At 40.4% G+C, this 20617-nt stretch overlaps 1 protein-coding gene across 1 annotated transcript; it reads left to right on the top strand.

The window, feature by feature from the left end:
• fam131c (family with sequence similarity 131 member C) lies at positions 1-19971 on the top strand. The gene is made up of 5 exons (XM_078253922.1): positions 1-419; positions 5940-6024; positions 15653-15877; positions 16155-16244; positions 19397-19971. Exons 1-5 carry the CDS (start codon positions 126-128, stop codon positions 19666-19668), a joined length of 966 nt encoding a protein of 321 aa, XP_078110048.1. The 5' UTR covers positions 1-125; the 3' UTR covers positions 19669-19971.
• The last annotated feature ends 646 nt before the right edge of the window (positions 19972-20617 follow it).

The following is a 20617-nucleotide window of genomic DNA, read 5'->3' as shown; positions in this document are numbered from 1 at the left end:
CATATTGGAGGCACTCGGTGTAAACAACTGAATGGAGTAATGGAGTATTGTGCACTTTGGATACTTTAATACTTTATGTCTAAACAACAGAAAAGCTCATCAAAACGCGTCCAAGATGCAAAGGCATGGAAGGACTTGGACCACAAAAAAAGGCACGATATTTTGAGAAATTACAGTTTACTGGCGGTGCAGATCCCTACAAGTTGGCTCCTTCTTCTTGGATCCATGGCGACCCGGTGATTCTTCCTTCAGTTGCGTATCCCGATATAGTCAACTACCTGGTTTTCTCGCGGAGCCCATACACAGCGGAAGACCTTAAATCCTACAAAAGTTTGGAGGCTTATAACCAGATGGTGTGTGGATGGGTGAGGGAGACGCAGTACCAAGTCATTAACGACTGTTGTGTTGTGAAGGCCAAAGTAAGTAATGCAATAACGTCTTTAATCAACCTAACCTTAACTGTATGATATCATTGTGATACTCAAGATGTAGCCAAGTGACTCTCAATAGTTGTTTTTTTCAATTCAAAGACCGAACAAGACAGAGTTTTCCCTCGTAGATCCTGGTTGAGCTTTGCCAACAACAAGCGCCTCCTTTCCTCTGATAACTTCTGACATTCCTCTCCCTGGTTTTTAATAACTTTTGGAAGACGATAATATTCTAAATGTTTTTTTTAATTAGTTAATTAACCATTTTCCTTAACGCCGTTCGGGATCTACTTCAGTGCCTGTGCTTTGTTGTGATGCGGAGTACCTCCAACATCGGGTCTGATAACGCGCCGTGAAAACCCTCTATTGGCAGAAGACACTTAAAGGTGTAGTAGGTAAGCCTTATAAAACTAACTTTCTGTCGTATTTGCATAGACTGTATAATATTAAAGGACAAAGCATCCGGTTCGGCAAAGTGCTGCAAATGCGGCAGTGCCTTAAACCTGCATTCTATCTGAATTCCAGCAGGGGGCAACACATGCAGTTGCAAAAGGTGGTCGGTTTCTGTAGAAGTCTATGAGAAAGTGACCCACTTCTCACTTGATTTATTACCTCAGTAAACATTTTCATAATGAGTTTATGGTCTCAATTGCTAGTTTTAAGTCTTCTGCAACACAGAATGATGTTCATTTTTTGAATTATGGTCTTGTTGATTTTAAAATTGGCGATAAAGCAGGGGGTGTTTTAGGGCGTGGCTATGATGTGATTGCCAGTGAAAGTGTGTAACGTAACATAGAGTGTAAGCAGCTCCTCCCTCACTCCTCCCTCGTCTAAAATCTTCACATCTGCAACAAGGATGGCTGCGCCTGTAACGGCAAACTCGATGACTCATAGCAGATTTCCACAAACCAATGGGTGACGTCACACATGCTCTGTCCATTAATATTATACAGTCTATGCATATTTGCTGAAACTGTTTGAGTATAACTTCATGAAGCAGGTAATTAGGTAGTGTGATTTGCAAAAATCCACACCTCCCTGTTCAGATGCACCAATCAGGGCCCCCCCTGGGGTGTCTAACTGCGTGTCAATCACTGCTCATGCACACACATTCATTCTCCCTTGTGGAGGGAGGGGCTTAGGAGACCGTTTTGGGCTTTAGCGGAAAGGGGGCAATTTTTTGGCTAAGTCCTGGATCTTCGCAATCCTACCTACAGCACCTTTAAAGGATAGTGTAGAATGTAGGGGGATCTATTGGCAAAAATGGTATGCAATTTTCATAACTGTTTTCATTAGTGTATAATAACCCGAAACTAAGAATCGTTGGGTTTTTGTTAGCTTACAATTAGTCTCCATTGCCAGACCTTCCTCCATAGCGCTGCGGAGGAGGGTCTGGCTAGTCCACACAGCATTCCGGGATGGGAGAAAAACGTGCTCTGGTATATTGGCATTTCTTTAAACCAATCACAATCATCTTGGCGGCACTAAACGGTGGACGGAGCCACAGAGCCACTGCAAAATAGCCTCAGAAAGGAACTTGTTTTGGTGGAACATGTACGTTCAAAAGTTGTTTGAGTCGTGCAACAGTCAGATTGGACAGAGTTAGCTAGCTGTCTGGATTTACCCTGCAGAGATATGAGGAGTAGTTAACCACAGTCCTAATAAATCGACAGGAGTTTAAAACGTTGTGGATATAGCTTGGAATGAGCCCTTCAAATCTACATAGGGAGCGGGGTCCTCTTCCACGGAGTTTGCCATGTTTCTACAGGAGTCCAGAACGGACAAACAAAACACTGGCTGGAGAGGACCTTTCAACCTTTAGCATTTTTAGGTTACCTGAAGGCCAGCGTAGGTTTTACTACACGCTTGGAAAGGGAGGGGTGAGCAGAGGGGTATTCAGTTGGTTGCAATCTGCAACCTCTCTGCTAGATGCCACTAAATCTGCTGCTCATTTAAATGTATTACTGCCCCTGAAGAATTAAAAAATGTCAGTTTAGAGTTATTACAGACTTTTACTAAAGTAGGAAATGTTTGTGAATGTAGGATTCTCTTTTGCACCCCTAGTTCAGTTGGGTGAATTACATTTACACTCAGGTCCAATATGTAATATATGTACTGTAATAAATCCAAAAATGACCCTAATGCATCATCAGATATTAAGGAAACATGCTAAGTTGAAATACTATCTTTTCTGACAACAATGTGTGTTTAGCGATTGTTGCCTTAATTCTGAGCCAATAAAGTGTGTTCAGTTAGGTGGAGAGGACGACAAGGTAGTGTTATGTTTAGCGGTTTCTACAGTCTGTGAGTTGTGTACAGAGCTCCGCGTTATTACGGGATTTATGACAATATCAATATAGCCAGCATCTAACGTTAGCTACTCCGCTGTGCTGTGAAGTAATGTCTGGCTATGTGAGACAAGCGTCTAGCAACATTGTTGTGGATGCTGCGGTCTCAACCTGGCAACCTCCGTGAACTTCGAGTCAGGGGAGGAGGGGGCGGGGGAGACGACGCTCTCCAGTATTTTGAATTTGCACTGCAGTAACTATTTTAAACACTAGCTGTCAGTAATACATATTGCACCTTTAAATAAGAATTGTAAAACAATTATGAAAAAATAATAAGTTGTTTTGGTTTCTCAGAATGAAGGACCAAGAAATTCAAAAGAATCCTAGGGTTTGCAGTGACCGCACATCTGGCAACAAAGCAGAATGCTTTTGATGTGAAAAACAGAAACAGCTTTTATTTGCCCAAGAGAATGCTTGGTTTTCCCACTTTACACATTTTACAGTCAAGTGACTTTTATGCAGAATTGTATCATCTAGTCTGAGGTGGAACCATGCACTAATGTGTAAGCATGTCACTGTAAACCCAGATTTAGTTGGAATTAAACTTCCTAGTGGTCACTACTTATTCTTTCATGTTTTGTTAAAAACCATATTCATTACTAAATCACATTAGTTGTTTGTAATAATCAGCCTAAGTATGCAGTGCACAGATCATATTAAAGCTGCTCTAAGCGATGTTGGGTGACGTAACTTCTTGTCGTTGTCTAGGACAGCTCTCCTCTAGCTAACTTCCTTCTTTACGCTTCTCTCTCCTCCACTCCCCACACCTCCCTTCATGTGCACGTGCACTCCACTCCCCACACCTCCCTTCATGTGCACATGCACTAACCCCCCAACCCCCACCCACAAATCCTTCTTGTCGGCTGGAACACGTTTGTTATGTTTCGTGGTGCAGGTTGGCGCAGTTTGTTTTTGTTGCCGTTTGTGGAGCCTGGGCTGTCTACAGAGACCACTTTTTTTTTACAGTGTGTTCAGGGGACAGGCAGCTAGCGGATAGTGAGGAGATGTTTGCTGTAAAAAAATGTTTTAGCCTAAAAAACGTGTGACATTGCTTAGAGCACCTTTAAGCAGAGGTAACTGAGGATGTTAAGTTTCTGTACGGGAGGGGTGGGGTCATTTGAACTGTTCTGAGCTGAACCGATGCAAAGGCTCATGGGGGGGAAAAAATATGTTCTGAATGGTTTCTGTCCTAGTTAAAGTGTGTTTTAATAATGCTCTGTAATGTTTTGGTTGTGCATTTATGTTATCTGAGTTTTAGTTGTGTATGGTTGATTTAGTGTTCATGTTTATTTACATTTATTATTGCACCATAACCGAGACCTAGGTGGGGACTGATAGGGTCTGTACAGTGAGAAACTGTTCAGTGACATGTACATAGTTGGAAATCAGCAACCCTGACTCCTGAGTGAGACTTGTTGAGCAAGACAATACTTTTCTGTTTATTGGCAACAAATGTTTTGTTAAAGCTACATTGTGTAAGAATTTCTCCCATCTAGCAGTGAAATTGTATATGACAACAAACTGAATATTACTTTCTAGCCCGTCCCATTCCGTTTCAACTGCTATGGTGGCCGAACCCAAAATTAGCTCTTAGTATCTCCATCGTTTACACGCAGCTGTTCTAACTCCAATATTAACTTTGATCTTGTTGCTTTGCCTGTCGTGTTGTCGTTTTAATTCTCTTTTTCCCTCCCGGCTGGCATTCATCACGGTGCCACTGAGTCTAAAAGTGCGAAAGGCGGAGCTATGTCCCTCTTTGGCTAAGGTATTTTAAAGATGGAGGCACTACATGGCGGCCGTCATTCAAGCGACTCGCCTGTATGTATTCTGTATGATTCTAAATGGCTTACGAGAATACTTTGATTAGATGGTGGAAGTAATTACATATGAATGAGCGCATATTTGTGAAAGAACAAAGGGTTTTTTGCTAAGAATCAACAAAAACAATGACACAATGTAGGTTTAACTTTAGTCTTAAAATCATACTGACATGAAGGAAAATAAAACAGGATTTATATGAACAAATTATTTGTGTAGTAGTGAAGAACCTAATGTTATATATTTGTTATGTTTCTTTACATGTTGAAAGCTATAGTGCGTAGTTTTTGTCTCCCCCATGAGGAATTGTAAGTAATGACAACAAAACAAAGCATGAACATGATACAAGCCTTCCGTGATCGCGCACGGAGGATTAAAAAAACATGATGGACTCTTCAGAAGAGGTCATTATCTTCATTGGATTTTCTGCGCGCAAAAGTCGCCGGACGACACCAGTTTCTGAACATAGCCGTACTGAGAAATACTGAGAGAGTTGTGTGGCGCCGATAGTCTTAATTAGCTTTGTATCAACTCATTTGGCAATGGCTTGAATATAATGGAGGTTGATTAATATAAAAAAGTTACGCACTAAAGCTTTAACTTAACACGCTTATTTTAGACAACATGACTGCAGAAAAAAATTATTTATGTTTACTAATGATTTTTAGTAATGACTTGATTTAGTAATAGACAAAACTTGATTTGTCTACTGCATCAACTTACTGCTCTGTGTGAATACAACTTGAGCTGTTAAGTTTCACCTTGTGTAAAAACAAATTTTGCAAAAAAATTGCAAATTTCTAGTAAAGCCAACTAATTCGGGATAACAGTGTACTTACTCATAATCCAATTTTGCTTGAAACATAGGCATTCAACATTAATTTTAGATCAAGAATACTAAACCAAGCGAGATGTAAGTGCAGTTTCTCTTTCCATATTAATTACAGCTTTTTTTCAGAGATTTTTTGCATCTTTCCATCACATCTTTTATTGATTATGTGTATATTAATCTGTAGTGTAAAGCAATAAACTAAACTAAACAGCTACTTGAGTTTAAAACACCTTCTTTCGATTGAGTGTGAATACTGCAGGATTTTCACAAACGCCGGCTGTTTTTGTCATAATCACCATTTTTATTGTGTATGTGGGTTGAGTTGTCACACACAGGACATGATTGCCAGAGGAGGATGTATGCAAAGAGCTTATGTGTGCATTTGTGTGTATAGTGTATGTTTTTGTGTATGTAAAAGTCATAACTACTCGGTTGAAAACATCATACAAGATGCTTTAAAGGTTTTTATATTACTATACAAATATCCCTCTTCTTGTGCATCATGTTGTGCAGGATGGCCAGAATCCAACCAACGGCAGTGTGGCAGATAAAACCAGTGGCTATGATATAGGCGAGCTTGCCACTTCCTCTTTGATGGGTGAGACAGACACACACACACACACACACACACACACACACACACACACACACACACACAGACAAGATTGGCAAAAACAGCAAGCTACAGTATTAACCATGGGAGGTTAGTAATGTAATTTCCCTCCTCCTTCGTGCCCTTTCTCTCACACATAAGCATGCTGTAATGCCAATATACCCAGACAGACATGAGTAAACAGTCAGGTACAAGCGCACGCACGAACGCATGCATGCACGCACACACACACTTTCCCCAGTGAAAGCTCTTTTATTAGCCCGACAGTATAATTATGAAGGCTGTGAAAACCTCATAAATACATTAGACAGATGCAGACATTTGACAGTTGAGAGGCTGACACCTGCTTTGGGTGACAGAACCGGTCGAGTAAAAAAAAAAAAAAAGCTTTTTGACATTTGCTCAGACTTAATCACTTGTTAGTCATCATTTGTGCCCAAAGACCATATTTAGTATGCTAGCGTGCAAAGCAGCCTAGGGTGAAATTACTCCGAACCATCACTTTAAGACTTGAGACTTGCTTGTTAAACAAGACATGACATGGGAGAAACAAACTACCAAATTAAACAGGAAACTGAAGCAAAAAACAAAATATCAAAGATCAAAATAAACAGGCAAAGCAAACTATACCTTTTGGAATTATCAGCCCGTTTTTTCACGACCGCAGTCTGCAGATTTGATTTGCTTTATTGTTTTTCCACCACAGTTTTGAAATCAACACTTGTGGCTTGCAAACAAGCAAATTACAGTACTTACCATTAGTACCATTAGTAGCTAATGGATCCACGTTTGTATCTCGTAAATTACCCCACTAATAATGCCCAGAATGATCCCAAACTTCTACAGTAGTACAAATAGTTTCTTTACTTATAAAACGAGGCATTAGAAAGTTTGTAACTACACCAGAAGTATTCAACATCTATTCCCGGAAGAGACTACTGGTAAAGAAGAATCAAGAAGCGAGTGAACAGCAGAAGCAGCTACTGCAGTGTGAGGCAATAGGACAAGATGCCACACAGTTGTATATATCCCGGCTGCGGTTTAAAAGTAATAGATGTTGTGCTCTGTGCGTGATCTTGCGGGATCTCGCGCGATAGCGCGGTAGCAGCCGAAAGGAGTTTCCATCAGGCAAGTGTTATTTAAATATACTTCTGGTGTAGTTACAAACTTTCTAATGCCTCGTTTTATAAGTAAAGAAACTATTTGTACTACTGTAGAAGTTTGGTATCATTCGGGCATTATTAGTGGGGTAATTTACGAGATACAAACGTGGATCCATTAGACGTCGTGATAACGCTGACTCGACCAACGTTATAACAATGGAAAAAAGCTTATGGGGGGTTGTTTGGCACGAGGTCAAGGTGCAAAGCAGCCTAGGGTGAAATTACTCCGAACCATCACTTTAAGACTTGAGACTTGCTTGTGACTTGTCCATGTGTGACTTACTTCCATCTCTGGCAGGAAGTAAAACAAGACATGATCATGGGAGAAACAAACTACCAAATTAAACAGGAAACTGAAGCAAAAAACATACACAAGGATGAAAACAGGGTAAAACGCATAACAGAGAACACAAGAGACAGTAAACAACAAGGAAACGGGAATACATTAACACAATAGAACAGGAAAAACTATAACAGAAAAACCACAACCATGACACAATATACTGGTTAAACCGTGCTTCATGTTTTCAACATAGCTCTTATTATGAAGACAGATCACTTCTAAACAAAGTGTTTATGGTGTTGTCATATATAATGAATCAGATGTCTTGACACATTGATAAAAATAAACAGGCAAAGCAAACTATACCTTTTGGAATTATCAGCCCGTTTTTTCACGACCGCAGTCTGCAGATTTGATTTGCTTTATTGTTTTTCCACCACAGTTTTGAAATCAACACTTGTGGCTTGCAAACAAGCAAATTACAGTACTTACCATTAGTACCTCCATTTTACCCTCTTTAGGATTTGATTAACTGTTGTTTTCTAGAATTAGTCCTGTGTTGTGCATATCTTTGATATTCAACAATAATGTATTGGCAGAAAATTCATGATCCCCAGTGGATGAAGCCTAATGACCTTGGTGATCCCCTGACTTTAACTTTAGTGCCACTAGGTAAAATGTTTCAACAGCTGTTGGATAATTGCCATGAAATGTGATCCCGACATTCATGTCCCCATCAGAATGAATTCTAACCACTTTGGTGATACTTTAACTTTTCATCTAGCACCATCATCAGGTCAAAAAATTTAATTTGTTCACTATTTTGGTTTATGTCCAAATGCCTGCAAAACTATTTCCATCAGCCAGAACACGGTAAACAATACTGTCAGGATTCAGAGAAATGGCGGACCCAAAAATTGCAGAGACGACAGGGCAGTGTTCAGTTCGAGAATTTAATAAATAAAAAGGGATACAACAAATAGAGTCCTGAAGTAAGCAGGCAAAAATAGTTCCAAAAAAAGTTGAGGAAATAAAAGACCAGGCATTAAAATGAACTGTCCCCATATTCAGCTGAACCCCTATTTGGACGTTTGTGATGGACAGAACTCCCTTCAGTTTTGGGCCATGAATAAGCACACCCTCCCCTCTTTGTTCAAGGTGGCTGTAAGAGCGAATAAAACTAGGCAGACACATACATACATACACACACAACACAAACTACACTCTCTCTCTCTCTCTCTCTCTCTCTCTCTCTCTCTCTCTCTCTCTCTCTCTCTCTCTCTCACACACACATGCAGACGTAATTATGTGAATAAAGCTAGGCACACATACACACACCACACACTCTGCACTCTCACACACACGCACATGCACATACACACATTCACTCACCAATATTAATAACTTTTCACTCACTCTGTCTCTCAAACATGCACACATTCACAAGTAATAGATGTTGTGCTCTGTGCGTGATCTTGCGGGATCTCGCGCGATAAGCGCGTAGCAGCCGAAAGAAGTTTCCATCCGGCAAGTGTTATTTAAATATACTTCTGGTGTAGTTACAAACTTTCTAATGCCTCGTTTTATAAGTAAAGAAACTATTTGTACTACTGTAGAAGTTTGGTATCATTCCGGGCATTATTAGTGGGGTAATTTACGAGATACAAACGTGGATCCATTAGCGCTGATAGCGCTGACTCGACCAACGTTATAACAATGGAAAAAAGCTTATGGGGGGTTGTTTGGCACGAGGTCAAGGTGCAAAGCAGCCTAGGGTGAAATTACTCCGAACCATCACTTTAAGACTTGAGACTTGCTTGTGACTTGTCCATGTGTGACTTACTTCCATCTCTGGCAGGAAGTAAAACAAGACATGACATGGGAGAAACAAACTACCAAATTAAACAGGAAACTGAAGCAAAAAACATACATAAGGATGAAAACAGGGTAAAACGCAACAGAGAACACAAGAGACAGTAAACAACAAGGAAACGGGGAATACATTAACACAATAGAACAGGAAAAACTATAACAGAAAACCACAACCATGACACAATATACTGGTTAAACCGTGCTTCATGTTTTCAACATAGCTCTTATTATGAAGACAGATCACTTCTAAACAAAGTGTTTATGGTGTTGTCTATATAATGAATCAGATGTCTTGACACATTGATAAAAATAAACAGGCAAAGCAAACTATACCTTTTGGAATTATCAGCCCGTTTTTTCACGACCGCAGTCTGCAGATTTGATTTGCTTTGTTGTTTTTCCACCACAGTTTGAACTCAACACTTGTGGCTTGCAAACAAGCAAATTACAGTACTTATCCATTTTACCCTCTTTAGGATTTGATTAACTGTTGTTTTCTAGAATTAGTCCTGTGTTGTGCATATCTTTGATATTCAACAATAATGTATTGGCAGAAAATTCATGATCCCCAGTGGATGAAGCCTAATGACCTTGGTGATCCCCTGACTTTAACTTTAGTGCCACTAGGTAAAATGTTTCAACAGCTGTTGGATAATTGCCATGAAATGTGATCCCGACATTCATGTCCCCATCAGAATGAATTCTAACCACTTTGGTGATACTTTAACTTTTCATCTAGCACCATCATCAGGTCAAAAAAATTTAATTTGTTCACTATTTTTGGTTTATGTCCAAATGCCTGCAAAACTATTTCCATCAGCCAGAACACGGTAAACAATACTGTCAGGATTCAGAGAAATGGCGGACCCAAAAATTGCAGAGACGACAGGGCAGTGTTCAGTTCGAGAATTTAATAAATAAAAAGGGATACAACAAATAGAGTCCTGAAGTAAGCAGGCAAAAATAGTTCCAAAAAAAGTTGAGGAAATAAAAGACCAGGCATTAAAATGAACTGTCCCCATATTCAGCTGAACCCCTATTTGGACACTTGTGATGGACAGAACTCCCTTCAGTTTTGGGCCATGAATAAGCACACCCTCCCCTCTTTGTTCAAGGTGGCTGTAAGAGCGAATAAAACTAGGCAGACACATACATACATACACACACAACACAAACTACACTCTCTTTCTTTCTCTCTCTCTCTCTCTCTCTCTCTCTCTCTCTCTCTCTCTCTCTCTCACACACACATGCAGACGTAATTATGTGAATAAAGCTAGGCACACATACACACACCACACACTCTGCACTCTCACACACACGCACATGCACATACACACATTCACTCACCAATATTAATAACTTTTCACTCACTCTGTCTCTCAAACATGCACACATTCACTCACAAATACACTGAGAAATATTAAAATATACTATTCATTCCATGTGATAAATACACTCAGTCAATCTCTCCAAATTACGCAAAGGTGGTGGGAATCAGCTACTCTTAAAGAATATGGTTTTGTTTCTTTAACCGAAGGAAAGGTTAAAGGATGTGTTTCTGTCCCATAAAAGTGAGGCATGTTTGAAGAATATTTGACTTAGAAACCATTATACTTGAATTGTTTGAATTAATTTCATGATTTGATGTCATGTTTGAGGCATATTGAACAAATATGTATGTTGATTTATTGTTGGCCTAATATCAGTTTTAGGTTGTGCTTTTATCTGTATAAATTTAAACTGTTCAGATGTATGTGGCTTGGACACAATGTCTTTTGAATATTGAGTAGGAAAAAATGCAAAAAACTCCAGAAGTTCATAACCACTGTCTTTAGCTTGTTTAAAAATGGAAACTTTTGTATGACTTGACTTGTGACTTGCTTGACCTAAGCTATGACTTGACTTGCTTGATTGTCACAAAAAACGACTTGGACTTGCTTGAGACTTGAAGGTTAAAGTGATGGTTCGGAGTAATTTCACCCTAGGCTGCTTTGCACCTTGACCTCGAGCCAAACAACCCCCAATAAGCTTTTTTCCCTTGTTATAACGTTGGTCGAGTTAGCGTTATCAGCTGGTTAGCTTAGTGCAGGCGCTAATGGATCCACGTTTGTATCTCGTAAATTACCCCACTAATAATGCCCAGAATGATCCCAAACTTCTACAGTAGTACAAATAGTTTCTTTACTTATAAAACGAGGCATTAGAAAGTTTGTAACTACACCAGAAGTATACAACATCTATTCCCGGAAGAGACTACTGGTAAAGAAGAATCAAGAAGCGAGTGAACAGCAGAAGCAGCTACTGCAGTGTGAGGCAATAGGACAAGATGCCACACAGTTGTATATATCCCGGCTGCGGTTTAAAAGTAATAGATGTTGTGCTCTGTGCGTGATCTTGCGGGATCTCGCGCGATAGCGCGGTAGCAGCCGAAAGGAGTTTCCATCAGGCAAGTGTTATTTAAATATACTTCTGGTGTAGTTACAAACTTTCTAATGCCTCGTTTTATAAGTAAAGAAACTATTTGTACTACTGTAGAAGTTTGGTATCATTCCGGGCATTATTAGTGGGGTAATTTACGAGATACAAACGTGGATCCATTAGCGCTGATAGCGCTGACTCGACCAACGTTATAACAATGGAAAAAAGCTTATGGGGGGTTGTTTGGCACGAGGTCAAGGTGCAAAGCAGCCTAGGGTGAAATTACTCCGAACCATCACTTTAAGACTTGAGACTTGCTTGTGACTTGTCCATGTGTGACTTACTTCCATCTCTGGCAGGAAGTAAAACAAGACATGACATGGGAGAAACAAACTACCAAATTAAACAGGAAACTGAAGCAAAAAACATACATAAGGATGAAAACAGGGTAAAACGCAACAGAGAACACAAGAGACAGTAAACAACAAGGAAACGGGGAATACATTAACACAATAGAACAGGAAAAACTATAACAGAAAACCACAACCATGACACAATATACTGGTTAAACCGTGCTTCATGTTTTCAACATAGCTCTTATTATGAAGACAGATCACTTCTAAACAAAGTGTTTATGGTGTTGTCTATATAATGAATCAGATGTCTTGACACATTGATAAAAATAAACAGGCAAAGCAAACTATACCTTTTGGAATTATCAGCCCGTTTTTTCACGACCGCAGTCTGCAGATTTGATTTGCTTTGTTGTTTTTCCACCACAGTTTGAACTCAACACTTGTGGCTTGCAAACAAGCAAATTACAGTACTTATCCATTTTACCCTCTTTAGGATTTGATTAACTGTTGTTTTCTAGAATTAGTCCTGTGTTCGCTGGTAAATATCAAAGCTCTGAATGAAGCACCTATAGGTTTTATAACATTCAATGTTTGTTCATCCGCTCTGTTTCCTCACAACATACATGCCTCTTATAATGCAATATATGTCTACTTTTGTAACGGGATTTATTCCTGAGTGACTTCGGTTACTTTGTTAAACATGTAAGCTTGTGTTACTGTAGCAAGACGATAAACAAGACTGAGAAATCCAATCATTTCTTACAGTAACCAAGGAAACTCAGTACTCAATAGCCTTGGGAAGGAACTTGTTTTGGTGGAATATGCTCTTATACTGGTGGTCCCACGCACTCATTTGAAAACTAAAGGTGACCGTTCCTTTGAAGTGGTAGCTCCGACTCTGTGGAACGTCCTTCCTATTACCTTACATTCTGCAGTCTCAGTTGACGCTTTTAGAAAGCAGCTGAAGACACAGTTGTTTAAACTCGCTTTTGTCTCATGTTTGTAATTTTGGGTTTTTAGTCTTTTAATCTTCATTGGTATTGTATTTGTTTTTGCTTGTTTATTTTCTGTTTTGGATCCTACTGTATTTTAACAAATGTTTTTTGTGTGAAGCACTTTGTGACTCTGTCTGTAAATACAATTACATTATTACATTACATAATACAATTATTATTATTATTATTATTATTATTATTATTATTGTTCAAAAGTTGTTTTACTTGTGCAACAGAAAACTCAGATTGAACAGATAGTCTAGCTAGCTGTCTGGATTTACCCTGCAGAGATCTGAGGAGCAGTTAACCATAGTCCTCATAAATCGACCGGAGTTAAGAATGCCAAAACAAAGAAAGTGGAAGGTAACGGACACCCGGCCGAAAACTAGGGACATCCGGAAACGTCGACAACAAGACTTTAACAGTTGTTGATCCATCATGAAAATGTTTTAGTTTTGTTTACACAGACAATCACACATTTTGGCATACAAATCAAATATTCTTTCTCACATGAGAACAGAAAAAAGGCATCCACATTTGACACTTTCATATATAGTTTGTGTTGCATTTTTTAATTCAACAGAAGAACCCTACCAGGTCAGTAGCCCGTAACAGCATAGTGTTTTTAATACTCTTCATTGGCTGCAGCCTGCACTATAGCTACAATTCAACAGAGAAATCTGGCTTGCTGCTGCCCACTGCATTCAGAGGGACACATGATTATTCTCTGGGGTGCGTATGTCAACCTAATATGATTTGGTCCTTTTCCTACTGCAGTGTGGACAGTAAGGCCAAAATATCCCATTTGAAAAACAATAGGATTTTCCTGTGGTGTGCACATAACTTAAATAGATGCAAGCATAGCTTCCTCACCATCGAGCGTCAGCAGAACAGCATCATAACAGAGTCGTCACAGTGTGAACGCAGTGTGAGAGTCTCTATGTGTTGGGATCAAATGAAAATAACACGTTGTGATATTTTTCTCGGGTTTAATTAGCCCAGGATGAATGCCAACTCTCTTAGCTTCCTTCTTTCATTTAACTGTATCCATTTCTCTCTACGCTTGTTACCCTGTCCCTCTCTCTCTCTCTCTCTCTCTCTCTCTCTCTCTCTCTCTCTCTCTCTCTCTCTCTCTCTCTCGGCATTCTTCTGCCTTTTTTCTTAACCTTCTTACCTTAACCTATCCTCCTCGTCTTTTTCCACCTTTGCCTTTTCAAGCTTTCTCTTTTGTCCTTTTACATCTATTAAGTATATATGTTCTGCAATATGACCAAGGTATGCTGTCACTTTCACTTCAACTCTTTATTTCCCTAGAGCTTTATACCCTTGCCTCTTGTGATTAAAATAATTTTTTTTTTTTTTTTTTTTTGGTTTTGCCCAGTGATTCTACAGGCTATGAATAACATAGTGTAGAGATACAGGACAGCACCTCCTACTGCTTGAAAGGAGTCAATTTGGTGCAAGCAACAGAGCTGTAGATTTAATGCTTGGATTTAAGTTAGTCATCATAATGAGGACTTGGGACTTTGACTTCCATTGACTGCTATGACTGGCCTTACTTAAGACTTGACTTGAAACTTGAAAACAATAAGATTTATGTCTTACGTTTTGATCTGGTAAAATCCCAGAATTAAAACAAATGCCCTGATATACTCCAAAAAAGAGACGTACAGTTGGTAAATTGGCTTTTTGGAGTGAATCAACACTGACCGCACAAACAGAGCAGTCAAAATCATGTAGACAACGCAAGGCAAAAATTTGCTTCGCTTTCTGTCTGTACACATCTTTATAATTATATGCACTAAAATGACTTGTTTTCAGTTATGTGTGAAGAAGTGCGAACACAGCGTAGGAATGGAAATGCTACAGTAAACACTGTCGTTTCAAAAGTCAGCATTCAGAGAGCTGATGGACAACTGACTTGCAATTTCCTTAACATAACTTTCCCCCCTAAAGACTTGCTCTGGCATGCAACACATTGTCTTAAAGTTGTTTTGTTTTGTGTTGTGTCGTTGTTAATAAATAGCCATTTTAATTTATGTAAATTGTAAAACAAAAACAAAAAAAGTGTAAATGTATTTTTCATTAAGTTATAATATATATAGATACAAAAAAAGTGCTGTCCGTAAAAAACAAGAAAACATCCAATGCTCTCCAAAATCACCTTGGGTGATGGTACACTGTCATTTTCAGTTTTCTCCAATTCCTTTTCTATGGAGCTGTTCATCAGTAAAGAGTTCCTCTTTCATGCTTCAGGCTATGCAAATCAGGAGTAAATGCTCACCATCAAAGTCTGAAATATGCTAAAAGTGTAGACTTTCTTCTCAAGTATAACCATTTCATGATTCTTCTCACTCTGTCTCTTTTTTACATTTCCACATCCCTTACTGTGGCATTTTTTTTGTCCTGCTCTATCACCCATACACCATTTCATAGCCTATCACTTGTCTCCTTTCCTCTGTTACCACAATTACTGTCTAATTCACTTTATCAAGATGTATCCCTCCTCCTCCTCCCCTTATTTAGGTCTGGTGGCCACAGTAAAGGAGCATATCACCAAGCCGACGGCGATGGCCCAGGGGCGAGTTGCTCACCTGATTGAGTGGAAGGGTTGGGGTGGAGGCAGCCAGGCCAGGGGAAGTGGGGACGGTTGGAGCGGGGCCTGGGGGGGGATGGGGGCCGAGCTTCAGGAGGATGAACAATTCTACTCCCAAATGACGGATGAGATCAAGGAAGCTCGCTTCGCTGCAGGTGAGACAGACGAATGAAATGAATTCAAGAAAAACAAGATGTGCAAGATGCGGTCAGTGGGGATGAAGTGAAGCTCAGATCCCTATGGGCATTGTTTCTGTTTGATTGGCTTTTACAGAGGTAGCGTCTACAAAAATCAATGGCCCTTAAGACGTCCTATGACAGTGACTTAAATCTAGTGCACTTATTCGATTTCCCTTTGTTCCTGACGGACTTGATGAAAACAACTGAGGGTCGACTTCTGAGAAAAGGAACATAAAATGTGTATGTTTCACAGGAGTAGCAGAACAGTTTGCCCTGGCTGAGGCATCAATGCATGTGTGGTCCATGAACGACAGCTCAGAGCAGCCCTCCACCAGTTTACAAGGTACGCCATGTAAAAGGATTACGTGTGTGTCACCGGAGCTTTTGGTCTAAGATTTCTCTTTTATCTTAATGAAATTTGCCCTGCAACATGTGCAGATCTGTTGTGTCTGAATACAAGTAAACCAATGGATTAAAACTACAAGGTAATAAGGCATTTCTGCTGTAATAGCTTCCGTCTGGATTTGGCTGATTATAATCTCAATGTCCTTATTTAAATGATGATGATGGATTTTTGAGAGAAATGAGTCACAACAGAGGACACAATTAATTAGCCTGGTCCTACCAGACTCTCATACATTTCATGTGTCTCTCCATTGACAAGTGTTAACTTCCTTGAAGGCGGGTACTCTGTTGAAGTTTAAAACTATTGGATTTGCCCAGAGCCACTCTGGATCTGCCATAACCAATCGCTAATGTTTGGTCGTGACGTATATCATGCGCAAGTGCAACAAGAGGGGAGACCGACAACAACTATCGGCTTATATTTAGCATTAGCATCCACGGCCGATAATCGGCTCTGTGTGTCAGCGCCCTTAAAGCCCGGACACACAGAGCCGATTGGACAGTCTGACGAGGTCAGTGACTCGAGTTTGTTCGGTGTGTTCCGTGCCGTTCATTTTGGCCGATTTGACATGTCAAAATCTGACAAAAATCTTTAAAACTGACCTTTGCTGATCTGAAATGAAGACAGATTCAGCAACTGCATGGCCTATTTCTTGCTTAAAATGTTTTCAGAAACACGTTTCGGTGAACTATTTTAGTACAATATGAGATCGTATTCTGAACAAGCCACCATGACAGTCTGTCTTTGAATTTCCAGAGAAACAAGATCCACGTGACGCGTTCATCCAATCAGCTGCCGGTTTTCATTTTTGGGTGACAATACAGATTAGCGCCACCTGCTGTTATGGAGACGTATTACGTCTTGTCGCTTTGGTGTGTTCCGAGGCACTTTTTTGACCAATTTGGGGAGACTGATCAGCCCAACTGCCTTTTTTTGCCGACGTTTGGCCGTCGGCTCTGTGTATCTGGGCCTTAACAGAAACATAGTTTTGGCCAATCGGAGGTGGTTGTGACAGACTCATGCCTTCAGTTGAGTCTCTATCTAATCTGTCAGAGGAAGAGCAGTAGTGTGGTTATGAAGTTTGACGTTGTTAGTCCCCAGAGAAGAAGTAGGTAATTTCATGGCGCAGATTAGAACCCAACTTGAAACGTAAGCAACAAAAATTGCTGAATGTTAGAACATTGTGTCATATTGGTTGTAATAACTGTGACTTACAGTGGGGAGAACAAGTATTTGATACACTGCAGATTTGCAGGTTTTCCCACTTACAAAGCATGTAGAAGTCTGTAATTTTTATCATAGGTACACTTCAACTGTGAGAGACGGAATCCAAAACAAAAATCTAGAAAATCACATTGTATGATTTTTAAATAATTAATTTGCATTTTATTGCATGACATAAGTATTTGATCACCTATCAACCAGTAAGAATTCCGGCTCTCACAGACCTGTTTTTCTTTAAGAAGCCCTCCTGTTCTCCTTACCTAATACAGGTAATGAGTACCTGTATTAACTGCACCTGTTTGAACTTGTTACCTGTATAAAAGACACCTGTCCACACGCTCAATCAAACAGACTCCAACCTCTCCACAATGGCCAAGACCAGAGAGCTGTGTAAGGACATCAGGGATACAATTGTAGACCTGCACAATGCTGGGATGGGCTACAGGACAATAGGCAAGCAGCTTGGTGAGAAGGCAACAACTCTTGGCGCAAATATAGAAAATGGAAGAAGTTCAAGATGACGGTCAATCTCCCTCAGTCTGGGGCTCCATGCAAGAGCTCACCTCGTGGGGCATCAATGATCATGAGGAAGGTGAGTGATCAGCCCAGAACTACATGGCAGGACCTGGTCAATGATCTGAAGAGAGCTGGGACCACAGTCTCAAAGAAAACCATTTGTAACATACTACGCATGGACACACTACATGGATTAAAATCCTGCAGCGCACGCAAGGTCCCCCTGCTCAAGCCACCGCATGTCCAGGCCCGTCTGAAGTTTGCCAATGACCATCTGGATGATCCAGAGGAGGAATGGTAGAAGGTCATGTGGTCTGATGAGACAAAAATAGAGCGTTTTGGTCTAAACTCCACTCGCCGTGTTTGGAGGAAGAAGAAGGATGAGTACAACCCCAAGAACACCATCCCAACCGTGAAGCATGGAGGTGGACACATCATTCTTTGGGGATGCTTTTCAGCAAAGGGGACAGGACGACTGCACCGTATTGAGGGGAGGATGGATGGGGCCATGTATCGCGAGATCTTCGCCAACAACCTCCTTCCCTCAGTAAGAGCATGGAAGATGGGTCGTGGCTGGGTCTTCCAAAACACACAGCCAGGGCAACTAAGGAGTGACTCCGTAAGAAGCATCTCAAGGTCCTGGAGTGGCCTAGCCAGTCTCCAGACCTGAACCCAATAGAAAATCTTTGGAGGGAGCTGACAGTCCGTATTGCTCAGCAACAGCCCCGAAACCTGAAGGATCTGGAGAAGGTCTGTATGGAGGAGTGGGCCAAAATCCCTGCTGCAGTGTGTGCAAACCTGGTCAAGAACTACAGGAAACGTATGATCTCTGTAATTGCAAACAAATTTTCTGTACCAAATATTAAGTTCTGCTTTTCTGATGTATCAAATACTTATGTCATGCAATAAAATGCAAATTAATTACTTAAAAATCATACAATGTGATTTTCTGGATTTTTGTTTTAGATTCCATCACTCACAGTTGAAGAGTACCTATGATAAAAATTACAGACTTCTACATGCTTTGTAAGTGGGAAAACCTGCAAAATCAGCAGTGTATCAAATACTTGTTCTCCCCACTGTATAAAGTGTCAGGTTTAGTTCCATCATAGTATTAATAGTGTCAAAAAACATTAGCTGACGTTGTTGTTCAGTAGCTAGCTCAGAGATTATTGGCTAATGAAATTACTGATTTAGCAGGGGGGTTAACACTTTTGCAAGGCACTGTATCCGTGTCACATTCTCATTAGGGGCTGAGGCCCCTAAAGATCCTAGAATCACCACTGGTTCAAATCATGTTTTTAGCAAGTAGCAACCATTTGACTGATACTGTTATTATCCCTCCTCAGCAGCACAAAGCCATTTCTTGTCCCAGTTCCTGCTGGACGGTGGAAGCGTCAGTGTTCCTCAGCACCTGTACAGCATCCACGCCCAGACGTATGGCAACAACAGGGCGGCCAACCTGGTCCTTCCGCCAATGGTCGACTGCATTTCCTCGACGTCCAACACCCAGCAGGACAGAGATCGTCCCATCGAGGACAGAAGCACTGCGACTGCAGAGGCTGCTGTCCGACACGTAGACAGCAGCTCACTATCCGAGGATGACGTTTTTTATAACTAGGTTCAACAGGAAAACAAGCAGACAATGTTGATGGCAATCTCTAAAATGAGCCTCACTGAGGGGACTTGACTCTCAGCCACCAGCAGTGACTGATACAAAAAAATTGCAAGAGGCAATTCCTCAAATGGCTGGGAGGGTTTCAGCGCCTGAATGGTCTTCAGATACAAAGACTCTAAATTGTATTTTCTCCCCTGTAGAGGAGTATACTTTTGTGAATGTACATAGTTTCACTGTTACATTTTTATTTTGTAATCAGTGTACAATAAACACTTTCATATTATAGGTAGAACTGAACTGTGAAGAGTCAAACAACAACTGGTGTAAATACCTTGTTATTAAACATGAAGTTTAATATATGTGCTGTACAAGACTGTACAATTCAGTTGTTGATCCCTTTTCCCTTCACATTGATGATTGAACAACTAAATTAATTAAGTTAAGGGTCAATGAATTGAAGTCCAGCCTACAGCAGTCTGAGTAGAGCAAATATGAGAGAAATATCAAATGTGTTTTTTCACCTGAATCTAAACCTAAATCTATTCTGTTGTTAAGAAAGCAGACACACAATTATACGTCTGAGTCCCAGCTATGGTTAGCTATTATTCACACTTGTTAGTCTGAGAGCGACGGGTGAAGAGAAAAGACGAGTGAAGAAAAACAGAAAGGGAGAAGAACACAGAACCTGTCAGCGTGCTTGTGGTGGGTGTGTGTTTGCACATGTATGTCAGCATGCCTGTGTGTTTGAGAGTGTGAGATGGTTGGAGAATGGAGGTGTTAGTTTTACTTGCCATGGTGTTTCTTTTAGCACAGTTTAAACTAAATGAAGCTACGCTGTGTGGTGCGTCGTGGCTGCTTTCCCTTTTGTTATCTCAGTCACAAAAACGGAACAAAAGGCTATGCACGGCTAGGTGATCACATCCATCATGAAAGAACAATTCTGAAGCAGAAC

This window comes from Sander vitreus, chromosome 7, assembly GCF_031162955.1.
Source record: "Sander vitreus isolate 19-12246 chromosome 7, sanVit1, whole genome shotgun sequence".
NCBI lineage: Eukaryota > Metazoa > Chordata > Actinopteri > Perciformes > Percidae > Sander > Sander vitreus.
This window is presented reverse-complemented; position numbering and strand designations above follow the sequence as displayed.

Excerpts from the sequence above, each read along its gene's own strand:
- fam131c (XM_078253922.1), top strand. The coding sequence starts at position 126 with ATGGAAGGACTTGGACCACAAAAAAAGGCACGATATTTTGAGAAATTA. Across the intron at positions 6,025-15,652 it reads TGCCACTTCCTCTTTGATGG|GTCTGGTGGCCACAGTAAAG; the intron begins GTGAGACAGACA and ends CCCCTTATTTAG. Across the intron at positions 15,878-16,154 it reads GGAAGCTCGCTTCGCTGCAG|GAGTAGCAGAACAGTTTGCC; the intron begins GTGAGACAGACG and ends TATGTTTCACAG.